This window comes from Macaca thibetana, chromosome 3 (assembly GCF_024542745.1).
Source record: "Macaca thibetana thibetana isolate TM-01 chromosome 3, ASM2454274v1, whole genome shotgun sequence".
In the NCBI taxonomy this organism is placed as follows: domain Eukaryota; kingdom Metazoa; phylum Chordata; class Mammalia; order Primates; family Cercopithecidae; genus Macaca; species Macaca thibetana.
In genome coordinates this window covers 89,715,261-89,730,319 of record NC_065580.1, presented here as the reverse complement: position 1 = coordinate 89,730,319, position 15,059 = coordinate 89,715,261, and the positions used below count along the sequence as shown (strand labels likewise).

Sequence of the window (15,059 nt, the reverse complement as noted above, 5' to 3'; positions counted from 1 at the left end):
AGTCATTGGCTAGAGACTCAGTGAGAAGAGCATGTCTTCAGCTTGAAAGTTGCAGTGGATTCAGTAGACGTTGCAGCTGAAGGCAGTCAGCTAAGTGCACTCCTTAGAGCTGAGCAATTTCTTCCTAGAATAGAGATCTGAGCATCACACCTCTACGGATGCCACATTTCACTCTTTGTGCCATGTGATTCACTTATCTATACAAGTGCTGAGTGTTGGACCCTTCGAAGTTCAGTTAGTCTCTCTTCCTGAGCAAAAATTTAGAAGAGAGGTGTTAGTGGAATCAACTATAATCCCATTACTGCAGTTCTTGAAGTTACAATTGGTACTCCTTGTCTTCCTTTTCCACTCCGTATTCTAAAGATTCCCCAATCTGGCATCATCTCTGCTGGTCTTGGGAGCTTACCTAGTGATGTAGCTCAAACTAGCTTTCCTGAGAAATCTGAGTCCAGTGTAATCATATCCTCCTCAGTCACGATTGAGCAAGGGAGGGCCAAGAGGCACCAAAGTGGATCATTGGAGTTTGCTACATTTTCCTCCTACCTCCTCCTGCTTATCAGAGGATGATGGCTCCTCTTCCTGCCTGCTCATCCCTGGAAAAAACACTCCAAAATGTCCACCTGACACCCATAGCTTATTCAACAGGACCTTTGCTGTCTTGGTGGATCATTTAATCATTTTTGAAACTCAACAACTCTAACGATTAAGTCCTAAATTTGGTTTTCAGCTTTTTCTGTTCTCTCATTGCAGGAGATAAGAACCTTGGCCTTCACCCTTTTCAGAAATTATTAGTTAACTGATTGCAACTTTTCACTATTTTTCATTAGAACATCGTTGCGGTTTATTAACAATCAGTCAATATCATTATCCTTTGTATCCTCCACATTTTTATTACATCACCCAGTATAATCCCCTCCACTCAAATATCCTTTCCAGTCATCCCAGTGAAATTTTTAGCAAATGCACCACTTCTTTGTGCCAGGGACTATCTGTGTTCTACCCACCATCCAGGATGAGGTTCTCAGTGTCAGCCATGGGCAGGGAAGGTGGGGGTAACCCAATCCCTAAACCCCAAGTTACTACTTACTTAGAATGCTCCCAGTAACAACTATCTCCATTCAGAGCCTTCATGAATAAGATACTAAGACTTAAGACGAAGTCAGGAATTCAAGAGATTTGGGAAGGATGGAAGGTGGCATGGTAAATCTTGAGAAATATAAAGGGGAAATAAACAGAATTGACGTGGGTGAAGCTTGAGGCCAGAATATGAATCTGATATTTATAAAAGGAAAAAGGGAAGGAATCAGGACTAGGCAAGAAGAGTGTCTAGTGTGTTGCAGAGCTGAAAAAAGTCTCAGCAAAGAAAATGGGGAGATCTGGAGCAAATAATATCTTTGGAGAAGTCCCACATTGGGCAGAAATGACCAAGCCCTAATATTCCTTTTCTGTTGGGGCTGTCCAAAAAGAACATGGTCTAGGCTTGAGTTCTGTATTGGCTCTCTAAGGCACTGCAATAGAAACATGTTAGCTAATTGCAATCCTTGAAGCTGAAAGAAAAATCTGAGCAGCGCAGTTCCATGGCTACCATTTGGAACTCATATTCTAGTGAAAAAAATCAAAACTAACCAAGTATATATGAAAATATATATTGTGCTAGGTGGTTTGTGTGCTATGGAGAAAAAAGCAAGGCAAGAGTATTAGGGAGGGTAAGACAGAGGAGGAGAGTACTAGTTTATATAGGGTGGTAAGGGATCACCTGATATAATATAGAGCGCTTCTCTTATAAACTGGGATTATCGAGGGACCTATTTATCAGAGTGATGGAAGTGATAGAGTGAGATAGGTGAATATCTGAGAAAGAGTATTACAGTCAGAGGAAGCCGAAGTGCAAAGGCATTGAATCAGATAATATTTGAGAAACAATTGGCTGGGTGCAGTGGCTCACACCTGTAACACCAACATTTTGGGAGGCTAAGGCAGGAGAATTGCTTGAGTCTAAGAGCTGCAAGCATTGCTTCAGTCTGAGAGTTTGAGACCAGCCTAGGCAACATGGCGAGACCTCATCTCTATAAAAAATAAAAAATTAGCTGGACGTGGTGGCATGTGCCTGTGGTCCCAGCTATTGAGGAGGCTGAGTGAGAGGATCGCTTGAACACAGGAGGTTGAGGCTGTAGTGAGCCATGTTTATACCACTCCTGGGTGACAGGGTGAGATCCTGTCTAGAAAGAGAGAGAGAAAGAGGAAGAGAGAGAGAAACAGAAAAGAAATCAACATAACTAAAATGAGTGAGGGAGAAGGGGAAAAATGAGATGTGTTCTCATAGGTATTAGGGTGTAAAAATAGTGTAATATGTAGCACCCTGTAAGACATGACGATTACTTTTACCCTGAGAGAGACAGAAACTTACTCAGAGTTTCCACTTGTCTGTCAAATAAATATATTAAACTTGATGTGTTCAAAATGAAATGGATCTCCTGATCTTTGCCATGCCCCAGATCTCCTCTTCCTGGGGTTTTTCTTATGTTAGCTGGTAACAACTCTTTCTTTCCAGGTACACAGGCCAAAACTTTGAGATCATTCTTGACTCTTTTCTTTTCTTCAAAATCTACATACAATCATCAACACATCTTGTTGAATTTTCTTCAGATTGCATCCAGATAACAATCCCTTGATATCACTGCAGCCACTACCAATATGGGTTACTGCATAGCCCCGCATCAGGTTTCCCTCTCCCTACTTGTCTCCCATAGATTCTATTCTCAACACATTAACAAGACGGAATCCTTTCAAACTGCAAGTAAATCGTCAAAAGTTTCCAATGGATTACATCTTAATCAAAGTAAAAGCCAAGATCCTTAAATGGCGAAAAAGGTCATTCATTGTATAACCCTGACTCCTGTTACCAAACTGACCTCATCACCTAGTATCCTTCTTTCCCTTCACTTCTTTCTGTCATAGTGGCCTTTGTGATGTTCCTCCAATATCCCCAGCATCCTTCTACCTTATCTTCATTGAAATGTCAGTTCTTTCTGCCTGGAAACTTCTCACCTGATATGCAGTTAACTAACTCCCTATTGCCTTTGAGTATTTGTTTGAATATCATACTTCTTCTTAATAACCTTATTTAAAGTAGCAACTTGCCCCCAAATTCCAGCACTCACCTGTATACCAAACAATTTTTCCCATAGCACTTACCACCTTCAACACAATAACGAAGTTTTTTATTCAGATACCTATCTTGTTCACTGATTTATACCCAACTCTTAGATCAATTCCTGGATCAAGGCTTAGATCAAGTACTTCATAAGCATTCAATAAAATTGTTTTGAAAAAAATTGTATAATATATTGTTAAATTTACTTTGCAATAAACTTACTGTCCAATAGGATAACATTATTCTAATCTGTTATATGTTAATGCAAGTAGTATATTAATGTATAATATGAATTATATTTTAAAATTTTACTTTCTCATTAAGTGGGAGTACCTCTTAATAAACTAGGCTCAAATCAAATAAACTAGGCTCAATCAAACTGCCCATTTTTTAGGTTAAAAATGGATTGAATTTGTCAGTTTCATGTGTTACAACTTAAACTAATACTTTCTTCACATCATAAGTGAATAGTATAATAGCAAAAAAGTTTGAAAAAATATTAAATCACAAAATCACACATATAGCATTTAGTCTCCAAATATACAAATAACTTATAGATTTAAGGATTAATGTAAAACCTAATAACATTTATTACAAAGAAAAATCACAATTAAAAATAATATACCAAGAGGTAGTATAAGTAATGAGAAAAAAATTATTTGAACATAGTAGTTTATAGCATCCGGGGGAATATTTTTTTCCTTTATACCTCTCTAATTTTCCACCTTTAGAAAAAGAAATAAAGAATTTGGAGAGGGTTTAAACAACAACTAGTGTAAGAACTAATATAATTGAAAATTTGAAAGAGAGATTTATCCCAAAGGCTAACTGAAATGGAATTATTTCATAGGAAGAGAAAAAACCTGAGATGAAAAAAGTAATGACAGATTTTAAGCAGTTTTTATAAATGATAGTTTAAAATAGATGTAAAGAAGCATATCTATCTGCTTAATCTTTGAATCATCTTCCAGATTTTTAGGTGCCAGCAGAAAGCACATCACTTTAATAAAGAGATATGAGATACACTAGAGTATACTCCCACCTTTACTCTGTATTTGAGAGCTACAGCTCTACTCTACAGGTCACATTAAGTTCCAGTTTTCTGTGGCTCTGCCATTTCCTAAGGCAGGTGTAAGCAACCTATAATCTGAGAGCCAAATTCTGCCTTTCTTCCACTTTTGTAAATAAAGTTCTTAATAGCTACACCCATTCAGTTATATATTGTCTATGGTGTTTTCACAATACAAGGGCAGACTTGAGTAGTTGTGGCAGAGAACACACAGCCTGCAAAACCTAAAATATGTACTATCTGGCCCTTCACAGAAAAAAACTTTCCAAATCTTGCCATACAGTGATATCTTTTGCTACGTGGCTAATTCTAGCTCACTACCAACATCCCCACATTTTAGGCAATGGTAAGAAGGCAACAAAACCAAGCAGAGGGCACATCGTTTGCTATCCAAAAGACCAACTTTAACTTGCACATATCAATGCCACTCATCCCCTTGGCATCAAGGTAGTGGGGTAAAAATATGCCACCTAAAATATGTGGGGGTGGTTCTATTACCAAAAGGCAGAAAGAGTAAGTAGACACTGAGGAACAATGTGCAGTCCCTGCCAGATAATCTGTGGCACAAAGAAGGTAATGTAGGTGGACAGGATAAGCAGTTGCCTACATCGTTTAATTTCTCAACATTAGACAATGAGATTAGTTCATCTTAACAAAGAGAAGCACTTCACACAATAAAAGGCTGCTCCATCCAGTAACTTTACCTCTTCCTTCCTTATTCCTAATTAAATGTAAATTGCCTACAAATAATACTAATATTTGAAAGAGTAGATCATCAGATTTGGTGTTTCTTGTCAGTGATTAAAAATAAGCATTCATTCTCTGCACCGGTAACTTTAAGGTGGTATGCATACCTCCTGTGCAGAGCTGCTTGTTGTTACTCTCTAACAACTCAGTGTAACTTCAAAGACAGAAGCTACAGATTCAGTTGTTTTAGGAACATTTTTATATTCTATTTTCACCTCCCCCAACCCATGTGAGATACATACATACACATAAATCTAATATACACTCAACAAATTCATATTCACTTATATTTTTCATGGCCTTATCTTGGCAAGTATCCATATTAGGTGTACCAGGGTACCAGGGAATATGGATATAGGATCAATAAATGGGACAGGAGTGAGAAAACTATAGTCCAAGGGCCAAGTCCAGCCCACTGCCTAATTTTGTAAGTGAAGTTTTAGAGAACACAGCGATGCTTATTCATTTGCACATTGTCTGTGGCTCCTTTTTTTTACTACAGAACTGGGGTTGAGTAGTTGCAACAGGACTCATGACCTGTACAAATTAAATTATTTACTCTTTCATCCATTAAAGAAAATGTTAGCCAATCCCTAAACTACAGCATTCTAAGGAGTCCTTATTTTTATTTGCACCTAGATTATAATTAAAATTGCAAAAAATTAGTTGGACTATAAACAAGAATTTTTGAACTATATAGTTCAAAATATAGACAAATCCTAGAATTGATTTCCTTTTATATTTGAATTCTTTTCTTAGCACTCCTAAGAACAGAAAAAGTTCTCATTTAGTTTAGGAATATTTTCATAAAATGAGTAAGTTTAATTAAAAAATGATAGTCTTTTCAGTAAATGTTTCTGGGTCAATTGAAAACCAAATAAATTTTGGCCACCACCTTTATTACTCATACCATACAAAAATCATTTCTAGGTTGGTTACAGTTCTAAATGTTAAAGAAAAAACAGGCTTTTAGAAGAAAGCATAAAATAATATCTTCATGATGTTAAAATATATTAAGATTTCTTAAACATGACATAACACTAAGGAGTAAAAAATGATAATTTTGACTACACTAAAACTAAGAACTTCTTTTCATCTAAAGATATTAAATGATTCATACTTCCTGATTTCAAAATTTACTACAAAGCTACAGTAAACAAAACAATGTGGTTCTTGCATAAAGACAGGCAAATAAACCAATGAAATAGAATAGAATGCCCAGAAATAAACCCTCACATATATGGTCAAATGATTTTTGACAGGGATACCAAAATCATTCAATAGAGAAAAGATAGTGTTTTTAACAAACAGAACCAGGAAAACTGCATATCCCCATATAAAAGAATGAAGTTGGACCCTTACCTAACACTATATACAAAAATTAAGTCGAAATGGATCAAGGACCTAAACATAAGACCTAAAACTATAACCTCTTAGAAATAAAAAAAAAAAAAAACCAAAAGTAAAAGATTTACAACATAGGATTTGGCAGTGATTTCTTAGATATGATACCAAAGGTACAAGCAAAAAGAAAATATAGACAAATTGGACTTCATGAAAATGTAAAACTTTTGCCCAGCAAGAGACACCATTAACAGAGTAAAAAGACAACTTACAGAATGAGAAAAGTATTTGCAAATCATGTATCTGATAAAAGATTGATATCCAGGATATATCGAGAGCTATTTTTACTTAAATATACATAAAGAAACAATTAGTATTTTTCTCAGAATATTTTTCAGACATATACAAGGTTTTGAAATGTATAATACATAAAATAAATCATAGAAACTTTCTGTCCAGTAAAGGTCTTGGAAAAAAAGAAATAAACAACCCAATTCAAAAATGAGTGAAAGACCTGAAGAGACATTTCTCAAAAAAAAGATATACAAATAGCCAATAGGCATATAAAAAGATCCTCAACATCATTAATCATTAGGGAAATGCAAATCAAAGCTATAGTAGGATACAAACTCACACCCATAAAGGTGGCTACTATCTAAACAAACAAACAAATATAAAATAAGTGTTGGTGAGGATGTGGAGTAACTGGAACCCTTGCACAGTGTTGGTGGGAATGTAAAATGGTAGAGCCACTGTGAAAAACAGTTTAGTGGTTCCTCAAAAAATTAAAACTAGACAGCAGCACAAATGAGCCCGAAGGACATTATGTTAAATGAAATAAATCAGGCACAGAAAAATACCACATGGTCTTATTCATATGTGGGTGCCAAAAATGTTAAACTCATGAAGTGGAGAATGGAATTGTGGGTTTTCAGAGTCTTGGAAGGGTAGTGGGAGGGGAGGATAGAAAGAGGTCGGTTAAATAATACAAAATTATTTTTTAAATTAAAAATGGAATTACCATATTATTAGCAATTCCACTTCTGGGGACACATCCAAAAAAAAAAAATTGAAAGCGGGGTGTCAAAGTGATCTGTGGATATCCATGTTTATAGCAGCATTATTCACAATAACTAAAATCTGGAAGCAATCCAAGTGTCCATCAACAGATGAATGGATAAACGAAGTGTGGCATATACATGCAATGGAATATCATTCAACCCCAAAAAGAAAGGAAATTCTAATGTGTGTTAAAATATAGATGACTCTTTAGGACATTGTGCTAAGTGAAATAAGCCAGTCACAAAAAGACAAATACTGTATAATTCCACTTGTATGAGCTACCTAGAGTAGTCAAATTTATAGAGACAGAAAGTAGAATGGTGGTTGCCAGGGGCTGAGGAAAGGGGAGGATGAGGAGTTACTTTTTTAATGAATATGAAGTTTCCACTTTATAAAATTAAAAGAGTTCTTGGGATGGATTATGGTGATGGTTGCACAATATTATGAATGTATTTAATGCCACCGAACTGTACACTTAAAAATAGGTAAAGTGATAAACTTTACATTATATCTCTTTTACCACCATAAAAATTGGAAAAAATATAAATGAAATTTTTAAATATACCATAACGAGAGTGAAAAGGAAAGCCACAGAGTTGGGAGAAGATATTTACATCACATATATCTGACATGAAACTTATACACAGAATGTTCATACAAATCAATTTTTTTAATTAGAAAAATCCAAAAAACAGTGGAGCAGTACTTTATTAAAGAGTCAGTAACTAATTGGCCAACATGAAATGGTGCTCAATTTTACTAATCATCAGGGAAATGTAAAATAAAACTGAAATGAGATACTCATACACATCTTTAAGACAGCTTAAACTAAAATGATAGAAAATTGCAAGTATTGGTGAGGATGTGAAGAAATTGGAACTCCAATATATCATTTGTGACAGTGTAAATTATTACAAACATTTTGGAAAACAATTTTATAGTAACCATTAAAACTGAGCATATACGCTATAAAGACACATGCACACGTATGTTTATTGCGGCACTATTCACAATAGCAAAGACTTGGAATCAACCCAAATGTCCATCAGTGACAGACTGGATTAAGAAAATGTGGCATATATACACCATGGAATACTATGCAGCCATAAAGAAGAATGAGTTCTTGTCCTTTGTAGGGACATGGATGCAGCTGGAAACCATCATTCTCAGCAAACTATCGCAAGAACAGAAATCCAAATACCGCATGTTCTCACTCATACGTGGGAATTGAACAATGAGATCACTTGGACACAGGAAGGGGAACATCACACACCAGGTCCTATTTTGGGGAGGGAGGGGGGAGGGATAGCATTAGGAGATATACCTAATGTAAATGACGAGTTAATGCGTGCAGCACACCAACATGGCACATGTATACATATGTAACAAACCTGCATGTTGTGCACATGTACCCTAGAACTTAAAGTGTAATTAAAAAAAAAAAACTGAGCATATGCATAATCTATTCCAATTCTAGGAAAGGATAAATGTGCTCACAAAAAGATAGGTACAATAATGTCTATGATACTTCTATTTGTAGTAACTAAAAGTTGGAAACTATCCAAATGTCCATCAACAAGAAAAGGAAAGAACAAATAAATAGTGGTATATTTACACCATGAAATACTATTCAACAATGAGAATGATATGCACAAATTGCATAAATAAAATATTGACTGAAAGACAAAAGAGTATACAGAATATGATTTATTTTTATAGAATGTTCAAAAATTGGCAAAAATTTCAGAAATCAGATAGCAATACCTTAAGGAGTGGTTAATGACTGAATATGGGCAGAAGATTGTGGGGGAGGTCATATGGGATGCTTGTAATGTTTATTTTCCGTTTTGTGTGCTGGTTACGTGGGTGTGCTTACTTTGTGAAATAGTCTCGAGCTATACATTTAAGACTTAACTGTTTTTACATTACCTCAAACTTCAAAAAGGCATTCCATTTCTTGATTTGGGCACTGGCTTCATGGATACGTTCACTCTGAAAATTCATAAAGCTGCACATATATAATTTGTGAATTTTGAAGTATATACACTGAACTTCAAAAAAGTTTACCTAAAATATGAAATGAAAAAAAGAACACAAAATAAATGGATATATATTCTTCTCTATCTTTAAATCAGCCATGGTCACAGCCATACATAATTTGAAATTGAATAGGGAGAAGACAATGCTCTCTTCTCCAGGTTAGTGGAAGGAGCACTTCTTATGCCTTTCTCCTACAATCATCACAGACATCTACCTTTGTCGTATCTTTATTATTTGCCCTAGAAGTTCATGTTTCCAGAATAACAGAGGAAGGGATATGAAAAAGGAAAGGTAGGGTTTTTTAAATTGAGGGGATTTATATATTTGCTTTACTCCCTGGATGCTTTGTTTATCCACCTTTCTCCCCTTAGCACCCTTAAACCCAGGTTTCAGCTCATTCAATAATTATGGGTCATTTTTTATTCTTGGTCATTTTTTTTCTTTGATTCTGAACAGTTTAATAGTATAAACAAAATGTTTTATGTCTAATGGGAATGGTCAATAGAAATAAACTAGATAATCAAATAAGCAAAACTGATTGCCATTTCATAATCATTCCTTGAAATATTTTGAGCAAAATTTGTGAAGGAGTTCTCGAACTTTTTATAAATACCTCCGTATAGGTGACTGAATAACTGTAAACTATAGGCCTAGAACACAGAGGAATCAAGGTTGAACTTAACTTATTTTAATCCTCAGTTGAGTTTTTAAAAAACATCTCTCCCTTAACTTTCAAATCTAGAAATGAAAATAATGATTCCTTCCAATAGGATGAACTGTAACACCATTGGTACTTTATAAATTTACTGATTTTGTCATGTATACTTACTGTGGAACCAAATACCCACAAAAGTCTTCTAAAAATAAAATGACCATTTCACAATAAGCAGAGAAAAAGAATTTCAGTTATTCCTATAATTGATTATAATTATAAATGAAATAACTATAATTGTTAATTTATATAACTAATTGTAATTATAAATGAAAAACCCTCATAACTTAGATTTTAGCATTTTTTGCTTTAATTATAGTAACATGATTACAACCTTGTAAGATAAACAGAAATGAAGGTGGTATAAACAGAAGTGTTTATCCTGGGATTTTTATGATGAAATAAAAAAGAATATATTTTAAAATAATTGCTGTAGGTGTATCTATCAGGATATTTAAAAAATTCCTAATACTTTAATACAAGTATTTCAACCCAATTCTGGGCACTGGTTCCATTGCTTTTACTACAGTTCCTTTTGAGATATGATTATTGAAATCTCCGTTCTTTGCCAGGTGCAGTGGCTCAGGCCAGTAATCTCAGCACTTTGGGAGGCCAAGGTGGGAGGATTGATTGAGGCCTGAGCAAAATAGTTAGACCTCCTCTCTAAAAAACAAAACCTTTAGCCTGATGAGGTGGCCAGTGCCTGCAGTCCTAGGTACTCAGGAGGCTGAGGTGGGAGAGTTTCTTTAACCCAGGAGTCTGAGGCACAGTAAGCTATGATTGTAGCATTGTGCTCCAGCCTCAATGACTGAGTGAGACTCTGTTGAAAGAGAGAGAGAGGGAAAGAAAGAAAAGAAAGAAAGAAAGAAAGAAAGAAAGAAAGAAAGAAAGAAAGAAAGAAAGAAAGAAAGAGAAAGAAAGAAGAGAAAAAAGAATGGAGGGAGGAGGAGGGAGGGAGGAAGGAAGGAAGGAAGGAAGGAAGGAAGGAAGGAAGGAAGAAAGGAAGGAAAGAAGGAAGGAAGAAAGGAAAGGAAGAAAGATACATTCCCTTGGCTAAAATCATAAAGGAGTTTGGTTCAATGAAACTATCTTTTTAGTCTTGTGAAAGCTTCTGACCCCCATTTTCTGAAATTTTAAATTTAAATATCAACCATATTTTCCTTCATTAAGTTCTCCAATGTATTATATTGTGAAACTAGATTCTCAGTTGACTGAGGTGTTTAATACACTTGCAAATAGGTTGTAAATGAATAAAAAATAAGTCACTGAGAAGCATTTAACATAATTTAAAAATCAACAATAAATTTGCCCAATATTTAATAACATATTAATTTAAACAAGGGTTAGAGAGCATGTTACTACTTTTTTGAAACAAAAATCAGTTCTCCCATTTACCAGTTTCATAGCCACTGTTGACAATCCTATGAGTTTTTGTTTTTCAGCCTTCCCTTTGAAAGAAGCTTAGCAAAAATCAACTAAGTAATAACCAAAGATCTATTCTCATTAACATCTTCCAGGATCACAAATTTCAATTATTCTCTGCCTGAGTTATCACAATGCAAACTGGAGAATGAACAGTAAACACAAGCAAAAGAAGATAAAATCTCTTAGAAGATCCAGAGACACCAGACACAAGTGGGTTAAAAGAAGAAAAATTCAAGGTTATACTGTTCAGATTACACAGAGAGAGGCTAGGAAGAAGAAAATGAATTGAGATTACCTGTTAGAAACAGGAGGTTTCTGGTTTCTGGGAGCTGTCCAATGTACTGAGTGAACCATCTTAGCCACAACTTACCCCTTAATACGGACTGATGTCCTGGGCGGTTCTCTTTTGAACCGAGATGTTTCCACATTCATCTTTTTAGGCTATTTCTTCTAATCTACCTTTAAAATTATCTTCTAATCTGTCATTTTGACCCAATGGGTCTTTTAAATAAATCTTTACACATTACTGAATAATTAAGTAAATATAGTTATTGACAAACAAAGAAAAAGGACCCTTTTGTTAAAATATTAGGGATACTAGAGATAATATAAAATGAGTAAACTCTTATTTTTATTATGCCAAATTTAAAATCTCTTTCTTATCTCAACGATCTAACGATAATCAAAAAGCTCCTTTAAATATAATTCAATAAGTCATTGTTTCTGCTCTTAAATCTTACTGTAGGACAATACAAATCAATGAGGAAAATAAGCCAGATGGAAGTGTTAGGTTTTTTTCTTTGTTCAGGAACAAATACTCGATCCGCAATTTAAAAGTCCGAAGACTCCTCAGCAGAGGGTGAACTGATTGACTCTTTGGCTTATCAAGGGCAAATCGCATTTCTGAAAAGAGCTTGAAGTGGTTTTGTTTGTGGGGAGAGTTTGCTTTGTCCCCCACACTGAAAGGTATACAGCAAAGCCCGAGCATAGAAAATGTCCTGAGCTTAAATTTGTCATTTTATTGCCGTCATAACGTTTCCTCTTGGAATAAAATCCTCTATTTTATATGAGCAGGAGGTAAAGGTAGGGAAAGGAAAGTCAAGTATCTCAATTGTTAGGCTGATTGCATCCAAACAGACTTTAGAAGCAAGGGTTTGTAACGTGGCAGGAGAGCTGTTTGCGATGCCCTGGAAAGAAAAAGAAAGCCGGTTCCAACAGCGACTCTGGGGAATGCACTCTCGGCCCCCCTGCCATGCTTACTTAAGCTAATGGAAGGTCTTGCCTTTCAGCAGCCGCTGCACTGGGATACCAGACAAACAGCTCCCCTCGATCCCAGGCAGGCAGGGCCCCTCTTCAGGACATCATTAAAAGCACATGCACTTGCTCCACATCCATTGGCAGATGGTGGCAAGATTCAAGACTCCTATCCTGAAGTCAAGGAGAAGCCATCGCCGTGGAAAACATCCTCGCTTTGAAAATCCAACACGAAATTAAAGAACTACACGAGATAAGGAGCCCGGAGAACATTAGTTGGCTGCAGGGGTGAAGACAGACACAAAAAGCACAGCAGGTAAGAGCTGGGGGTTGTTGCCAACAAGGAACTGTCCCGGGTGGCGCAGAGAAAAGGATCTCAGAACTGGAGGCCTGTCCCTTTGAGTCTTCCATGCGTGCTCAAGCTTGTCATCTTCCATAAGCTTCGAGAGAAGGGACGTTGTCAGAGCATTTCTTATCGGTGCGACTAATCCTGTTATCAGCTCGGTTATAAATATTTAATGTTCCCTGGCCCTTCGGTGATGGTGCCCCATCAGATTCAAGGCTGTTAAGAATCTCCACCAGCAGCCTCGCCCCTCCCTGCGGAAAACCGATGAGAGGCAGGGCCAAGCCGAAGCGATGGCGGCCTATCCAGAGAGCTGCGTGGACGCTACGGTGCTGGACTTCGTCGCAGACCTGTCCCTGGCCTCCCCGGGACGCCCTCTCCTCTGCGACTTCGCACCCGGGGTCTCCTTTGGGGATCCAGCCCTTGCGCTCCGAGAAGGAAGACCCAGGAGGATGGCGCGGTTTGAAGAGGGGGACCCAGAAGAAGAGGAGTGCGAAGTGGACCAGGGGGACGGAGAAGAGGAGGAGGAAGAGGAGCGCGGGAGAGGCGTCTCCCTATTAGGCCGCCCCAAGAGGAAAAGAGTGATCACCTACGCCCAGCGCCAGGCCGCCAACATCCGCGAAAGGAAGCGAATGTTCAACCTCAACGAGGCCTTTGACCAGCTGCGGAGGAAGGTGCCCACGTTTGCTTACGAGAAAAGGCTGTCCCGGATCGAGACCCTCCGCCTGGCCATCGTCTACATCTCCTTCATGACCGAGCTCTTGGAGAGCTGTGAGAAGAAGGAAAGCGGCTGAACCGGGTGGGGAGAGTCTGCCCTTCCTGGTCTGGTAGTGCTGGGGTGTGTCAGGACCGGGTACTGGGTGAGGCTAAAGGGCCAGGAGGGACGCCCCAAGACAGAACGTCTGGCCTTCTGGAGGTCGGTTTCGAGATTGTAAGATCCCTAAAGTCCCCGAGCAGAGTGGCTGTTGTAGAGTTCATATCTATGCGACCGCCCTAAGTGAAGTCGGGGTCAGGGGCGAGCGGGGATGTCAGAGCGCGAGAGGATGAGTCCGGGCCGTCCAGGCTGCTCCTAAGAGCTTCCGTGGGCTAGGTGGGTGGGAAGAGAACCCTCCTCGCAAATGGCAGACTTTGGAGCTTCTATAGAATCTAACCTCTCCTCTTTACTTTTTTTTTTTTTCATAGAGATAATAAAGTAGACATTCTTACTTTTTAAAAAGCCTCAAGAGTCGGTGGTGCGCCATCCCCAGCAGGCGCTCCAGCAGGCGCCTGCGAGGAGGCTCTGGAGCAGACGCCGCGAGGGTGCGGGGATGCGAGCTTTGCTGGTAGCCAGAGGGTTCTGTCTGGTCCTCCGATGCTTGTCCAGGAACTGAGGGAAGGAAACATGGAAGGCAGAGCAGTCGAGGGGAACTGCTGACAAAGTGGGACCTCTGAGAAGGAACACCCTTGCTGTCTTCCATTTCCTCTCCCTCCCCTCCCTTCCTCTCTCCCGCGCGCGAGCCCTCTCTCTTCCTTTCTCCCTCTCCCTCTTCACCTGGTTGATTCCAGAGGGACCATGGCTCCTTGTCCCAGGGCCACAGTGGTGTTCATTCAGTGCCTTAGCCAGAGTGCAAATCTACGCTTTGCATCTTAAGTGCAGCGTCAGCTTCCCTGTTCCAGTGCCTTCAGGCCGCAGGCCAGAGTAAGGGGCGAGTGCACTTGGGTCACTCCTGGGTCGCAGGGGGCCTTGGGTGCCCTGCAGCTTCGCCACCAGTCAGCGTTTCCAACTGTCCCCCCCGGCCAGGGGTTGGAGTATGTAAAGGTGCCTGGATCTTTCTAGGAGCAGGGCCGCCTGAGCGCTCACTTTAACGTTTTTAGCTGTAGGGAGGAAAGATAGCTTTCACTCTAATGGCTTCTAGAGACTACCAGACAA

The 15,059-nt window shown here is 38.3% G+C and overlaps 1 protein-coding gene across 1 annotated transcript; it reads left to right on the top strand.

The window, feature by feature from the left end:
• The first annotated feature begins 13,384 nt into the window (after window positions 1-13,384).
• Window positions 13,385-14,024, top strand: FERD3L (Fer3 like bHLH transcription factor). Its single transcript, XM_050783110.1, has one exon. It carries the CDS (start codon window positions 13,444-13,446, stop codon window positions 13,942-13,944), a length of 501 nt encoding a protein of 166 aa, XP_050639067.1. The 5' UTR covers window positions 13,385-13,443; the 3' UTR covers window positions 13,945-14,024.
• The last annotated feature ends 1,035 nt before the right edge of the window (window positions 14,025-15,059 follow it).